The following is a 17347-nucleotide window of genomic DNA, read 5'->3' as shown; positions in this document are numbered from 1 at the left end:
TTTTAAAAATCCGGAAGTCATCTGTTTTTTGTTTTTTTTTAATTGTATAATCTTGTGCATGCGCATTACATTCACGCTAAACACGAGAGGCGATTTAGTTTATGTCTCCTTAATATCAGATTTGCATTGATAAACTCAGACACAGTATTACAAATACGTGACAATTTTCATTGAAAATGTGTTATATATTCTGATCATCAAAAGTAATACGGGAGATAACTCTAACTCTAACTCATGGCATTTAATATGAAAAGTCCCGAGAGTTCCGAATGTCAAATTGGTGTGTAAATTGGAAGCGAGTAAAAAAAGTTGGTCAACAAGTGTTGCATTCTTCATTTATATGAATTAAATTTTAGATGAAAGCTATTTACAGCCTCAACATGGTTTGTTATGAATATTTTGACTGTTATCAAAGACCTTATATGTTCAACAACACAAGTGTTTATGAACGGATTTATTAAGTTGGCAGGTAATGACCACAGTGGTCAAACATTGTTACAACAATGGGGGAGCCGACAACATGGCATAACCCTACATCAACATTTTATGCCCTCCCTGCTGAAAAAAGTAGCACGCTGGGTTGACCGCAATCGTGCTACGGACACAATTCAACACAAAATTTGATAATATATTTGTATTACATAATTTAGATTTTTTTTACTCAAATGTCTTATTAGTCCACATAATATATCTATATACATCAACATCAACCACAACAAACTCACTACATGCTAAAATCAGTTGGATGGTTAAATTGAAGGTGACAATAACGCCCTCTCGACCACTGTGACTTAAGCAGTAACCCAAAGGGAGCTGTCCAGGTCACCATCATCGGACCATTTACCCAGCTATCTGCTGAAAAGAGAAAGCAAAAACCAAACTTTTTCATAACATTAACTCAATCAACGCAATGTTCATGTCGTATGTCCTTAAAATTTGTAAAAAAAAAAAAAGAATACATACCACAATACATGTAAAACAAGGGTTGGGTTGGGCGGGTATTTAGAAATTATAAAAATATTTTGGGCTCCTTAAATTACCAACCTTTCCTTTACGCTGCTGTATGAAAAAAGGGAGATAATCGGGAAATAAAGTGCCTAAATGTCAAACCCTATGCGATCGGATAAAATCCCGGATACATTATGTAGACATAAAATTAAGATGATTATTGCGGAGGAGAACTTTGATAACGGCGCATATTACGAGACAATCTCAAATATGCGCTATTATTTTCAATGCAGCTTTATTAATTTTCTCAAAAATCGTATCGAAATGATTCTGCAATATTTTGCTACATGTACATAACGGGTATTATGGAATGCATTTTAACTGTGGTGAAAGTCTATCCCGAGACACCGCTTATTCTAAGCAGTATGTGGGGATTGATGTAAATTTCAACATATTACGGTATGTCGATGTATCTATTTCGTAAATGTCCGATAGCATAAGCAATGTGAACCCGGGCACACACGGGTCAAAGTCTAGTATCATTAATAACAATTTGATAGCACGTCTGCTTAGAACTAGCATTAAGCAATAGTCTTTTAGCTCTCTGATTTTTTTGAAGAAATTATTAAAATAAAAAGTAATAAATTAATTGATTTCTATTTATCCATATTTTCTTTCCTTTCAAACGATATCTTCATACCAAATGGGTTTTTCCCGATGACTCTTATCATAAAAATCTCTTATTTTATTGATAAATAAAATATCATGTCAGATCAATAATAAAGAATAAAATTTATGTTATTGTTTATGAAAATTCATGTTATTAATTATGAAAATTCATTTAACCAATAGCGACACAAACAGAGCTAAATCATTGTTTTATCAACTGATATCACCATTCAGAAACAAACACGTTTTTTCTTATTCAATTAAATTCATGATTTGTAGACACATGTTCTTTATAATTATAACATTTTCATATTTATATGTTTATTGGTACATATTTCTCTAAAAAAACAACAACCTAGTAGTTCGTGCTTTACGTAAACTCTATGTATTAATTTTGGCACAAACAATAAAAAAGAAAAACTTGCGTTTAAGTGCAATGTTTAATATTTTTCCAATCATAAGATAGCATTGTTTTTCGAAATACCCAAAAATGAGTTCCAATCAAACACGTGAAAAAGAGAATTACGTTTTATTATAATTTTTACACTAAACAAATCCATTAAAATGAATCTTTAGAGGTATTTAAATACATCATCATTCTTCTGTGCCTGAAATAAAGAGAACAAAGTTTTGTTGTAAACGTTTCATTTTTTAAAGTTTTTCTATCACATTTATCATTTTACTTTATCGATTTGATATATTAAGGAGTTTAACAATATGCAATAATTTTTCCCCAAAAATACCATCACAATTAAATTATATTTTGATTTATATCATACCTCAGATGATATATCTTCATTTTTGCATTTTCGCAGAGGAAGCCTCATACTTGAGATAGTAAACTGGTGCTTATACACCACCGCTACACTGATGGAATGAACCTGAGAGGTCACGCTGTTCATTACTTTTACATTCCATTTCTGATTGTCTGAGGAGTGTTCGAAATACTGCAAAAATGCACGAATAACTAATTCATGATTTTAAGGTTGCTATATGTATGGACAATTAAAACATTGACAGCAATTTAAAAAGTTCACCGTTTTATGAACTTGGTTGGTCACCTGATTGAATTTTTGAAAACCGAAAAGATTCGTAACAGATTTGATCATATACCAACCACACTCATATCCCGGTAATCTTTTAAAACATTGCTATTGATTACATATACTTACATTTGAAAGATTCAAGCTGTTAAGGATTGTAAAAAAATCTGTGTTCTTATGTTTACAATAATCCAAGCGAAAAGCGTTAAGCCTGCTGTGTGTTCATTGTGACGTCATTAAAAAGTTCACACAGCTTTGAATGTTTTCGAAATTCTATATATTCCTATAAGGAATTATATATGCAAGAATAGATATATTACTACATTTTTCTGGATATTGAACGATATCAATTATTATTGTTTAACATGTACTAACTTCCGTTAACATATATAATCTTCTAACAAAAAAAAATGGCCAAATATCTGCCCCAGTTTAAACTAGTTTCTGAATAGTATCGTATCAAATCTTCAAAACTCATTGTTCAGTGGACGCCTAGCACTGTAATCTTAATTTTAGTCATCATTGCTCATTGGCTGTGTATCTATGACGTCATCCAAGTGACCTAACTCCCTCAAATTTGCAAACAAATGAAAATATTCTCATTTGCTTTACATTTTGCATTCGGAAATATACGGCGCATATCTGCTCTAGTGCGATTTTAAGAAGTTTTTCTTCAGATAATTATACTAAAAATGGTGCTTGAGCAAGCCTGCGCTCGATGTTTCTCAGTCAAAAAACCATCGGAAAACACCTATATTTTACTACAAAACATTAATTTATCAAAAAAGTCTTTACAACGTCATTTCTTCATTACGATGTCAATGTGGTGATAACTTTTAACACCTTTTTTTCAATATGATTATGACTATCTTCCACCTCATTTTAAAGCTTTTTATAAAACGTTAGTTTTAAGGGCAAAAAATGCACAATACCGCTCATAATACTTTTAACGTTGCGCGAGGCAGAAGAAGATACACGCAATTAACGTAAAAAAATAATATTTGCAATTACATCACTTTTTTTCGTTATCACAATTAATTTATAACAATACTCACTTTGTTGATAACAAATTGTTTGTTATCCAGTAAGGTAACCATCACGTTGGATGCCTGATGAAGGGTGAAGGACAGAGCAACAATGTTTGTCGACTTCTCAGATAAAGTCATATTTATATATGCATACCCGCGTTCAGTGCCCGGATAATTAAGTCCATTGGAAGACAACAGCGCCTGGTATATAGGTCCATTGTAAATAACACTGGATGACGTTGTAACGTTACCTATAGCTTGGCAAGCTGTAATAATTAAATATTTGATCTTAGGAAAGAACGTCTTTGTTTTTAATTTGGAGAAATCATTGGAGCTATACTTGACAAATTATAGTTTAGTTGGAATAGTGTGATCCTTATGGCAAATATTCAAACTACCAAAAGGACAAGATCTAATACCGCAAAGGTGATAAACACACACAGTTGATGCAGCCTTAACATAAATAAATCAAGATTGAAGACTATTTTTTTTCTTGCAAATTGTTTTATCGACAACCCCTAAATATCCACTAGTCTAAAATCTTTTACCGCAAGTGCTCAGATATACGCGAATTTCGCCCTCTCCCCCCCCCCATTTTTGTATTAAAGACAACTGTGATTTCGTCTGCTCAATGATCGAATTAATGCTGGACTCGATTTAGTATAAACAAAACTATGTGTTGATCTAAATGACCCACGCATATATGTAAATATTCTGATTTAAGGTGTATCAGATATATCAACATTTCAATATGTTTCTGAGTCTGACTATGGAGAGGAAAATAATGATTGCACCATTTGATTACCTCCGTTGTCGATGCCCTATAGACAAAGAGAAGTTTGGTGATTTTGAAAATAATGAATAAGGCATCCATGATTAAATACTTTTAACTAATTTACTGATCAGCCTTTATTTAACAAATCTTAATTGAAAACTTGTATTGATTATCTTAATCAGTATGTATTTAAAAACTTGATTTCGAAACCTGAAGCCTGTATTTCTGTTCACTGCATCAGATGAAAATATTTTAGCATGATTCCTGTTCACTGATAAACAGAATAATTTACCCACTATTCTATAGCACATCAAAACACCGACTCTGGAATAAGTTATGGTCAAAATATATTGTTTTACGTTAGCCAATAACATATTATTTGACATTAAAAGTCTTAAATAGTCCTACTTTTATGACTGAATGTGGATAATAGAAAAATGAATACAGGCAAATATATTATGAACGCATTTTTATTACCTTGTTTTAAACATTTTTAATTCCGTTTAGTTGGCCTGGAGATAAAAATACTGATATATAACGTTACATTACTCAAGTATGTAACAGCACTACAAGTCGATTTTGTAACTTAAAGTTAAGTACATTTCATAAATGACTATTTAAGCATGTTATCGCTCATTTAGTGAATATCAAAAAAAACTATTAATAAAACTAACAAGGATTCAACCTTAAACTGATGCAAAGTTCTTAGAATACAGACGAGCTACGTGCAAATCTACTCCAAAACCCTTTGGACCTTATTTGATGTCAGCTCAACCGATATATTTTATTACCTAGTGGTACTCAAAAAATAATTTCTTAGTTAAAGAAAAATGTACAGAATTTAAAGGCGAAGTCTATAGTATCCAAAAAAGAAACGAAATGAGAATAACAACTTATCAACTATTCGATTCAAAATGCCCAAAAAGAACAAGATATTTTAAATGTAGTGTATATAATAAGCCATATTAACTTACGTAATTCGCAAGCATGACCTCGAAATCCAGGCCAACATTTGGCACACAGCCCCGTGTCACGGTAGCATTGTTCACAATTCCAGGGACAATGTTTCGAACACTGAGGATTTTTACCCACAGGACTGGGACAACCTTCATTGAATAAAACTGCATTATAAACCAAGACATTTTACAATAAACTTTCTTTCGCAACATTATTAAAAACACCAGCCACCCATGAGACAAACAGTTTATTGCCAGAAACGGTAAATTACAGACATCACATTCTACGCTCAATACTTAAAAAAAAATAGAAAAAAATAAAAACAGACTTGCCACCATAGACCTCAACTTCACACAGGTCACCATAAGCCAAGTTTGAATACCTGGAAGGGTAGGTAACTCCGGGCAGACGTTCATTGTAAAAAATGACATATTGTCCATGATAAGGACAATCAATAGTCACGTGATCAGGAATGGTTTCTCTTGTGTAATTTGTATCGTGGTGACATAGGATTCCGTCAAGACGATTAGTAGAGTTCGAAATGTACAAGGAAAATCCTAGGAAAACTGCCGTATAGCCATTGTTTATTCCTTTAACAAACACAGAAACATGGTTTTGATGTTCGTTGAATTCTTAAACGGACGAAAAGCCAATATCTTTTGACTGCTTTCAAAAAGGTACAAACATCGATGAATACTAAATACAAATGACCAAAATATTATCAGAATGAAATTGTTATAATTACATCTTCTAATCCTAGGGTGAAAAATCATTGATTTTAATTTCTTATTCTCGTTTTCTTCCATATTTTTCTCGGGGCAGAGTTTTCATTATTCGATGAATCTAATAATTTCTTTTCTCTACCTAATTGGCAAACAAAGAGTTTAAGCACCAACTGACCCTTTGTCTCCAAGGTATTGTGATTGAAATGCTTGATATCGCTGCTCTTCTAAAACCATAAGCGACAAAGACTTTAAACTTTAACTGTTGTGTAAGGTTCACTTAGATTTTTCTCCAATCTATTTAAACTGAAAAAGCTCGAGGTTTCCTTCTAGCATTAATTTTTCATGAAGTTTCTTTAGATTATTGAAGAAACATTTGCAACTTTTTTTACCACAGGTCGTAGAGACATTAGACCGCGTGGGATTGTGAAGTGTCTTTATTAGCCAGTTAAAATAACATAACGACCAATGGTCAAGATAATATGAAAATCTGTATTAGTGAATTTCCAAATGTATTTTGCTATCACCACTCCATTCAAATCGTTAGAGGTAAAGACTTGAAACTTTAACCTATGTTTTTAATTTAGTTTCAAAATATTACAATATATTACTAAGAAAATCACCTGATGTCTCCATTATGTAGTCATTGATCCTTAACATTTCTCAATTTTGTTTAAAACACAACTTTTAAACAAAGCATTGTAGAGACATCGGACTACTTGACATCAAACGTTTTACATTGGTTAATTTCAAAAGGGCATTAAGGACAAAGGTCAATTTGAATAAAAAAAAATAAGGCTAAGTCAGTCTGACAACATTTCTTAATTTCATGCAGGGAAGATAATTCAAAATAATTTCTTTTTTGAAATAATTTTTTTTTTAAACTTAAAAAAAAAGGGTATAAATACCTGTAATTGTTAGAAACCAATTGGTCTTTTTACACTTTCTTTTTACAAAACTTTATCATTTAATGTTACCAGATACAGTTTACCATACCCCATTGTACGTTATCGGTCCTGAAATAGATTACGACGAGTTCGATCCTGTGTATCTTTTCCAGATTAACCCACCATGTTATTTGTGTTGATGGTTTTGATATAGCACACTGTCCACTTGAGTAATGGCGTGACGTATATCGTCCATCAACTGCTTTATCGCCAGCCATAAAAGGACTGAATGGTGATGACAGCCAAGTTTGTTTCCTGTAGCTCAGATTTTCCATATCTAAAATAAACAAAAATAATAATAATAATGATAATAATAATAATGATAATAATAATAATAATAACTAGACACGATCTCGTTGCGAGCAACGAGGAGGTCTTCCGTCCGATTTTTAGAATATGGAAAGACCTTACTCTTGATCTTCGTCAACGAAACGTATCTGGAAATGGCGTCGGGATCTAAGAGTAATGGATGAAAGACTATGTACCCCTTTGGTGTCCCTTATTTGAGGGATCAGCTCCTTTTCATTCAATTTAATTAACAAGTATTTTTGTGTACTAATAAGTGTTTAGAAATTGGTTACCGTTTGAGATATTTGGGAAAAATCGTTTTGATATTCTGTCCTAAAATTCATAATAGGGTCCAGATAACAAACAATATATGGCTGTACATTGTTAAGGACATTAAATATTGCTTTCCAGAATGTTCCTCTATTTTGAGATATTGAGGATCAAAGTGTTGGACTTCTGGCCCCTTAAAATCCCTAATTACATAACAAAGGAGTAAATGATTGCCATGTATAGGTAGATAACCTTAGAATAAACATAATTGCTTCTATAACGTATCACAAAATATTTTACAGTAAAAAGTTATCTTTATAAAAAACATAAGAGCCCCCTCAGCCCCTTATTTGAAGGACCAGCCTTTTTTAATTATAACACATTTTGTTCAACAAGTGTTTACAAATTCTGTACCGTTCTCGAGATATCTTGATGGGGTCGTTTTAGGTGCCGGCCCTGTAACTTCTTTTAGGGACCGCATAACGAAGAAATTATGGCTGCATATTGTAAAGTTCAAAATTTTGAGCATCTTCTGTTCAATATTGCTTTTCAGAATTTTCCTCCATTTTGAGATATTGAGGATCAACCGTAATTTTCGAGCTCGGGCGAGCTTCGGCGCTTTTGGTCACAGGAAAATATATACATACCACAGGTCAGATCTACAACCTTTTGTCTACAATCCCTGAAATTTTGAACTCAATATCTTAAATCGTTGAGGAGTTTAACCCTGGAGAAGCCGACCCTCTGAAAATCGTTAAATTGTGAATAACTCAAAACCGGAAATGACGTCATCATTAAAAAAAAATCTAATAAGGTTCAGATCGTTATCAATCAGACCTGAAAGTTTCATGTAAATCGGTCAAGTAGTTTGCGAGCAACGAGGAGGTCTTCCATCCGATTTTTAGAAGGTGATATGACGTCATTGACTTGAATTTTCGACAACATATTAAAACTTGAACTGGAAATACGTGTTGAGTACTAATGCTTTTTAAAAGTTCTCTTACGTTGCTTTTTTAAATACTTGCATTTCTTCCAAATGAGATACGAAAGATTAAACTATTTTACGTCTGCCCCCTAAAATCCCTAGTTAGGTAACGTATGAGAAAATCATTATATTGTTAGGATATATAAACGTAATATACCTAATTTTGCTTTTATAGCCTATTGCTTAACATTGCTCAGTAAATGACCATGTAGATAAAAGACTTAAGGCCAATCTTGATCCCTAATTTGATGGGTCAGTCCCTTATTCGTAATATCAAATAAAAAATGGTAGTTTTATTTTAAACACATTTTGTTCAAAGTGTGTTTAGAAATTCATTACCGTTCCTGAGATATATGTGAAAGAAACTTTTGGGGCCGATCCCTTTTCTCCTTAAATGGGTTGTTAAACGACACTTTGAAAGTTGAATACTGTTTTAAGTACATCATTTTGAGCATCTTTTTTTCTATACTGCATTTCCAAAGATTTTTCCTTTCTGATATATGGGTGATATATTTTCCGGACATTTGACCGCTGAAAACCTCTACCTACGTAACGCATGATAAAATCATTACAGTGCTTAGACACATAACTGTAAGATACATATCTGCTTTTATGAACTTTCACAAAATATCTCTCAGTAAAGATCTAAATGTATTGATAAAAGACTTTTGAGCCCTCTGGCCACCTAATTTGAGAGGCATGCCCCTTTTCTTGATATCAAATGAAAGGTTAAATATCAAATGAAACATGGGCGATCAAAAGTTTGGACATTTGACTCCTTAAAACCTAATTACCTAATTACGTAATACATGATAAAATCAATAGATTCCTTGGAAACATGACAGTTTAGATCAACTAAAAAATTACGTGATTTTGAATGACAACAGTTGTGAATGGAATTGGTGATCATTTTGGAGAATAAACAGGTATTGAAAATAATTCACGCACAGTATCATGCACATGACAAACATAGTGTCTTACACATGTAAATCTTAATGTTAAAGCTGCTTGGTCCGATTTTCATTCAAATAACTTTACGCTTTTAAATGAGAATGATGCTAAGTATATGTGCAATAATATATGTTGCAGTAGTTTTCTCGGTCAATTAAGTCGATGAAAAAATAAAAATGTAGATTTGAAACTCGTTGAATCCGGATATTGTGTATTCCGGAATGCTGTACAATCCGGCAACATTATACAGCCCCTTGACATTTTCCTCTCGTTTTTTGTTTAAAAAATGTTGTGCAATCCGGATTCTGTCTATTCTGTAAACCGGCGCGATGAAAAAAAAAACCTGACTGCTGATAAGTATAAGAGTTATTTCCCGTAGTCCGCCACTTAACGATCGATCGGCCTTCTGCGAGATAGATAATGCTCAATTAATTTATCGACCAATTTTTCTGTCGTTGCTATTGATTTAAACAACTGTGAATATAGGTCCAAACTAGCAACTCATTTCAGTTTATACCGTTAAGTTTTTTTTATATAAAATATGCATTTTTTGCCAAAATTAGATAATTTTTTCAGACCTTGATTCAGGATATTGCGGGGGTAAGACTGTCGATATCGTTTGTTATCCCCTTGTATGGCTAGTATTGGCTATACAAACAGAGTTGCATATTATTCTGTTAAAATGCTCAAATTTTTTGTGATTAAATTCTCATTTATATTTCGCCATTGGGCATTTCAGCCACCTGTTGACTTGTTAATGTTTGTTTAACAATTTCCGGTAAAGCATTCACTTTTCAGGTTAATCGTATGTTTTGAATATTATTAATAACGATGATTTGATTGAAAAAGTATTTCTATCGTATGTATTCCGTTATGGATTTATTGCCTGGGTTTTTGCAAAAAAATAAAAATAAAATGAAAATTGATACCGTAAACAAAATCGATTAAATATATTTCAGAAGAACTGAAAATTTTGCAACAATATGCACGATCAAGACCTACTGCATTTAATACTATAATTAATTTGCAACAATGTCCTCTAAACCGGACGTTGCCTAGTCCGGTCAATTTTTTTACAACAACCCTAGACAAGTTTTGCTGTACAATGTACAAATTTATTTTCAAAATAAACGACATAAAAGGGATTCGATTTATTTCGTCTCGTGTTTAAACTGGCTCTTTACGTTGAAGGTAGTATGATTGTATTACGACATTCACATCTGTCCTTTTTATATGATCTATCATAACATAAAATATACAGCATGACTATTAAAAAAACAAAAATAAATCGTTGTACATTTGTTGATTAATAGTTTTTAAGTTTACGTTGTTTATAATCGATGCTAAACATGCAGGGTGAATAAACCCGAACATTCGGAGGATAAAACCAAACGCTTTTTATGAATACATTTTAACTTTTACTACCTACGCCATGCTTAGTTCATGCTCTCTCTCTCTCTCTCTCTCTCTCTCTCACATAAAAAAAAATCCAATATTTTGTTAGCCAAATGAATTACCACAGATTGCAAATACTTAAGATGTGCGATTGGAATAATCATGTTGTGAATATCGCGCTTTTTTTGTGGAAATGGGCAGTGTAATCCATTAAATTCTCAGCAGCAAAATGTCAGAAATGGACATATGCATTTATACATGAATGTATTTACATTTCAACTCGTACGACCGTAAAACGTTGTATTATAATTATTGATGGCATTTTTTTCTTTCTTTTTTTTAAGCACTATGATTTAAATCAATGGTTTGATTCATCGTTAACCAATATAATTGAAAATTGAAATAATTTAAAAACGAATCAATGTGTGATAACGTGTACATGTAAACACGACAAGCATGTGTCCTAGACTACAGCGAATCGGTTGTCCACTTGCGCGGCGTCTCCCTGCCCGTGTTATGTAAATGTACACTCAACGTGGTGGGTTTGAAATGTTTTCAGTTTGATAACTGAATTTTATTTTCCACAATATCACTATTTTATGACATAGAAAAGATCACAGTGAACGCTTTTTTTTCATTGACCGTCAATCTATCTATAGATTTTTTAACTACGAGTCCAAAACAGCATTTCTTCGTTGTGTTTGCAGCTACATAAATAAACCTATGAATGCATTATAGCACGGCGCAAATTTTGTGTATTGGATAACGGTTGACCGCTCGCTAGTCAAGCCGCGACCTATTTCCTAGGCCGCGGGCAAGTGATCGGATACAAACAATTGTTTATATACACGTAGCTCGGATTCTAGCTAGATTTTAAATGCGACTCAAATGCATTGCAAAGAAGCAGTTCTTTTACCCATAACGTGTTTCCCTTGAAAAGAATTAAAGTGTTTAAACTTTTTTCGAATGTAAGATGCTAGTAGGTAACGGTATAATCATTTTTATTTACTAGTAAAGTCGTTAAAATTGGAATTTTTGAGTTTGCAGCTACATAAAAAAAACCCATGTGTGCATTACAGCAAGACACAAATCTTGTGTATTAGGTAACGGCAGACCGCTCGTTAGTGAAGCCGCGACCTATTTTCTCGGCCGCGGGCAAGGGTTCGGATACGTAATTGTTCACATACACAGCTCGGAATTCAGCTAGATTTTAAATGCGACTCAAATGCATTGCATAAAGAGGTTTTTTTTTATCCATAATGTGTTTTACTAGAATATAACTAAAATGTTCAAACAATTTCCGTAATGTAAACTGGTACCCTTAATGTCCGTTATACGCACAAATACCCCGTTTATTTGCCAAATAAAACACAAATACATGGTAACAAGTCTAGCTTTTTACACTCATATTACGCAATACCCAAACACAATATTATTGTTACGACATTAATAAGATCATAATGAACAACTTTTGCAGCGACAGCCGTATTGAAATCTTAACCGCTTTTGAGTTATGGAGCGATAACTTTCAAGAACTCTAGGTCCCTAATTTGAGGGGCCAACCCCTGTTTCTTAATGTCAAATGTAAGACCGTTTAAACATAATTCTTTTTTGTTCTACATGTCTTATCGAAATATTTCCAGGAAAAAAGATAAACTAAGAAAACCATGCAAAATCACAACGCTTTTTATATCTCATTTTTTAGCCCTACCGAGCTTCGGCGCTTTTTGCGCTGAAAAATTATAAGTACCCTATTGCATATCTACATTCTTTTGACTATCATTCCTGAAATTTTGAACTCAATATCTTTTTTAGTTTATGGGAGCCTTCGTGGACAAGCCGACCCTCCAAAAATCGTTAAATCGCTAATATCTCAAAACCGGAAGTGACGTCGACATTAAAAAAATTTCCAACAAGGTTCGGAGCAATATCTATCAGATCTGAAAGTTTCATGTAAATGGGCCGAGTAGTTTCTGAGAAATCGTGTACACAATATATGTAAGAAAAAAAAAGAATAGGGAACTAGAGCAAAGCTCGTTGCAAAGCAACGAGTGGGTCTTCCGTTCATGTCGGAAGTAAAGCTGGAAGTTCCTGTAAGAAGCAGAGCTCTTAAACCAATAACAAGAGAAACTGAAATAAAAAGATGAAAAAATCGAATTATTCCTGGTACGACTTAGCAAAATCCGAATGATTTTAAGTACGACTTAACAAAAACCTTTCCAATTTCAAGAACGACTTAACAAAAAAAATCCGAATGTGTAACAGTACGACTTAACAATTAATTTTTAGGTACAAGTTAATTTAACCAAGAACTTGATACTACTTTCTTAACCAAAAAAGCGGAATCAAAATTTCCGGAAAAATCAATTTTTAAAGTCAAATTTCTCTGTAATGCATCGTCCGATTTTTAAACAGTTTTCAGTGTTAGGTTAAGCTTAAAAAGCTCTACAAAACACATATTCGTTTTTGATTCGATCAAAAAATTCAATTTTTCGAAAAATTAAAATCACTTCCGGTTTCTACCGGAAGTGACAAAAAATTTTTTTTTGTAAAAATGCCATAAGTAAATCCGCAGATTTACAATCACAGAAAATTTCAAGTCTTTGTAAACTACCGTTTACGAGAAAAGTCCTGGACAAAATCACTTTTTGAAAATGTTTAAAATGACGTAACTAGAAAACGGAAGTGACTTAATGACTGAAAGTTTAAAAGCTTCAAGGGACAGGTATTTAACATAATCCCTGAAAATTTCTTGCAAATCGGTTGAATAGTTTTTGAGATATAAAGCAAAAAAGAAGTCAGAAGGAAAAACAAGAAGAACTAGACACGATCTCGTTGCGAGCAACGAGGAGGTCTTCCGTGTGTTTTAGAACAAGAAATACATGTTCGACCTTGGTTTTGCTATTTAACGGCTAAACGTGATTTAAAATATAAGACAACAGTCTACATTCTAAGGGCCAGATACTATTTTGTTTTAGATGTATGAGCTTTGGTTGAAAACATTTAGATCTCTAATTCGAGGGGCAGCCTCTTTTTCCTCGTATCAAATGAAAAGTTATTTACTTTTAAAGATATTTTGTTCAACAAGTGTATAGAATTTTGTTACCATTCTTGAGATATCTCAGAAAGAGCGTTTAAGGGGCCGATCCCTTATCTCCTTATAGGGGTCGTTTAACGAAATTTTGAAGAATCCATATTGTTTAGTAGATCATTTTGAGTATCTTTTCTTCTATACTGCATTTCAAAATATTTTCCTTTCTGGGATATCGGTGATTAATTTTTTGAATTTTGAACCCTTAAAAATCTTAATTACGTATCACATTATAAAATCATGACACTGCTTGGATACATAACGGTAAGATTAACATATTTGCTTCTATAATCTTTCACAAAATATATCTCAGTAAAGGGGCTATAGATGAAAGACTTGAGAGCCCTTTGGTCGCCTAATTTGAGGGGCCAGCCCCTTTGTCTTGATATCAAAAAAAAGGTCTTATAAATTAAAAAAAAAAAAACATTATATGTTTTAACAAAATATTATTCAGAAAAGAGATAAACAAAGAAAACCAGAAAAAAATTATGATATTTGTTTAATCTCAATTTTTGGGTCCAGGCGAGCTTCGGCGCTTTTTGCGATCGAAATGATTTTAAACCTTCATGCACAATTTCAGTCTTCCGTCTACCATCACTGAAAATTTCAAGTGTATATCTGCTATAGTTAAAATGGAGTACTGCCGACAAAATATCTGTCTGAAAATCGACAAAACGACTATATCTCAAAACCTGAAGTGACGTCTTCAATAAAAAAAATTTGAAATACGGTTCACATCGTCATCTATAAGATCGACAAGTTTCGTAAAAATCAATTGAGTAGTTTTCGAGATCTTGCGTGCACAAAATTTGTAAGAAAAAAAAATAATAATATAGAAGAAAAGGGAAAAAAACAAAGCAATACCAATAAGGTTTTCCGTTGGAAACGGAAGACCTTAATAATAAGAAAAGTTAAAAAGAAACAATAGAATACTAGAAGGTTCTTCCGCTAAAGACGGAAGACCCTAATAATTAAAGAATGTTTTTGTCTAAATCTTAATGTACGAGTGTTTTTAACTTATACTTCAGTCCAACAACCCCTTTATTTTGAATATCTTAGTAAGAAAGTAAAAAAAAAAAATGGAGAGAAGGAAATAGAGAGAAAGAACAAATCTTGGCTCCGGCGAGATTCGAACACACAGACTTTGCAGGTGTCATAACAGTATTTCATCGTAGACTGGTCCTCTGTCTCTATCATACGAAATATATATCGCGCATATCAGACAGGCATTGCCAGTCTATATTTCATCATCGAAGGTTCACGTCAAAACATGGCTGACGCGAAATAATTCCCGATTTTCTCTTTGAATTTGGGGCGTTTCCGCCCGGGACAGGAGCTGATTTGTATGAGATGAAAAACAACGTGTAAGATGTCTCACTACTCAGGTTTGGTAACAGTGCGAGGTCATTTGAAATATTAATGCGTGTTTGTGTCTGGAGGGGGATAAAAAGGACCGAGCTTGATTTTCGTCGTAAATAAATCGAAAGTAGAATTTTGAGGTGTGGATCTCGGATTCGGTTAACGACAATTAGGGGAAGTCCTAAAACAATGACTGATGCATTTTAGACATGTATTTTAGAGTAGAGATTGTTTTGTGTCGTTTACTATTATGTTTGACTGTTTTATATCAACAGGATTGATAAAATTCTTTTAAATGTAGAAATAACGAAATCAGTAACACGTAAATTTATTCATAAAAAAATGGATGACAGTAATTTCCACAGTTCTAACATTCATAAGTAGTTCACACGCTATCGTAGATACAGACTAAACGGAAAACAAGAATTATACATGCAACAGAAATATTACGCGGCTGCTTACATCCCTTGCACTGTGTAAATTTTAAGTCCCCATACAGGCTATACTCGCGGCTTGATATCGGAAATTTCTTCTTGATTGTTCAATCCGCTGCAAATTTGGCAAAAAAACGGAATGAGGTCCGAGGTACATTTACACAAAATTTCATGAGGATTGAGTGAAGAGCTCGGGAGTTAGAATTTGTTTCTACAGTACATGTCAAACACGAAAATTAAAACTCAAATGCCAAAAAGTTCATAACTCTGTTAATAATGAACGAATTGGTCTGGTAATTAGTACGGTAATCTAGAATGGTACTAAGTTGAAATTAAAGGTCCGAGATAAAAGATCAAGTAAAATCGGGCCAGAAAAACTAAATGATTTTTTGAAGGGGGGGGGGGGTCGGTGACTTCTATATTAAACGGAAAATACTAAATTCCCAATATCACTAGAGTTTGAGGTACATGCTTGACCTTTATTTTGCTATTTACCAGCTAAACATGATTTGGAAATAGAATGAAAAATCCTTTGATTTTAAACAGACTCTTTTCTTCAATTTCTATATCCTCTTTTTCTTTTACAAAAAAATCATAAATGTATTGGACTTCTCGCCCTTGTTTTGTTTCTGATATATGTATAAGAGCTTTGATTGAAACATTTAGATCCCTCTTATCATGTAATTTGAGGGGCTAGCCCCTTTTTCTTGAAATCAATGAGAGGTCCCTTAATATAAAACACATTTTGTTCAACAAGTGTTTAGAAATTTGTTACTGTTTTTGAGATAATAGGGAAAAATTGTTTTAGGGGCCGACCCTTTATCTGCTTATAAGGACCATTAAACGAAACTTTGGTGGTTAAATATTATTACGAATATTATTCTGAGTATTTTCTCTTCTATAATGCATTTCAAAATATTTTTCCTTTTTAAGAAATAAATGATCAAAATATTGGACTTCTAGCCCCTTGAAAATCCAAATTATGTAACATATCAGAAAACTTTTAACAAATATAGGTAGATAACTGGAAGATAAACATTTTTGCTTCTATAATACATTACAAAATATTTTTCATTAAAGAGATATAGATAAAAGACTTTAGACCCCTTGTGGCCCCTAATATGAGGGGTCAGCCCCTTTTGCTTGGTGTCAGTTGAAAGATCTTTTATAGATTAATTTTTGATGCTCTACATGTGTTAGCAAAATATTGATTAGAAGAAAGATATTCGTGATCAAATCTCAAATTTCGTAAAAATTGTCAAAAAAATTTCACATCAACATTTTCAGTTCCGGGCGAGCTTCAAGGATGATGACTTCTGGTCAAATCTAAAACAAGCAAGCAAATCTACCATAACCACTCTATCTTGCATATAAATTTCAAGTCCCTAACTATAACAGTTTTTGAGGAGATGCGTGGACAATATCATGTTCCAAAATACATGAAAAAGGGAGATAATTCAGAAACGGAAGTGAATTTTCAGACAG

The 17347-nt window shown here is 32.9% G+C and overlaps 1 protein-coding gene across 2 annotated transcripts in view; it reads right to left on the bottom strand.

The window, feature by feature from the left end:
- Positions 1 to 437: 437 nt before the first annotated feature.
- The window catches only part of LOC105323786 (uncharacterized), a 33672-nt gene continuing 16762 nt past the window's right edge, over positions 438 to 17347 (bottom strand). For both annotated transcript variants that reach the window (XM_066087667.1, XM_066087632.1), the window contains exons 8-11: positions 7139 to 7366; positions 5438 to 6010; positions 2397 to 3954; positions 438 to 2225 (exon numbers count right to left, since the gene is read on the bottom strand). In XM_066087667.1, the coding sequence (XP_065943739.1) occupies positions 5697 to 6010; positions 7139 to 7366 (542 nt within the window). In that variant the 3' untranslated portion in view covers positions 438 to 2225; positions 2397 to 3954; positions 5438 to 5696. The remainder of the gene's footprint in view (positions 2226 to 2396; positions 3955 to 5437; positions 6011 to 7138; positions 7367 to 17347) is intronic.

Source organism: Magallana gigas, chromosome 1 (genome assembly GCF_963853765.1).
Source record: "Magallana gigas chromosome 1, xbMagGiga1.1, whole genome shotgun sequence".
Taxonomy (NCBI): domain Eukaryota; kingdom Metazoa; phylum Mollusca; class Bivalvia; order Ostreida; family Ostreidae; genus Magallana; species Magallana gigas.
Note: the sequence above shows the minus strand (reverse complement) of the source record. Positions and strands in the feature narration are given on the sequence as shown.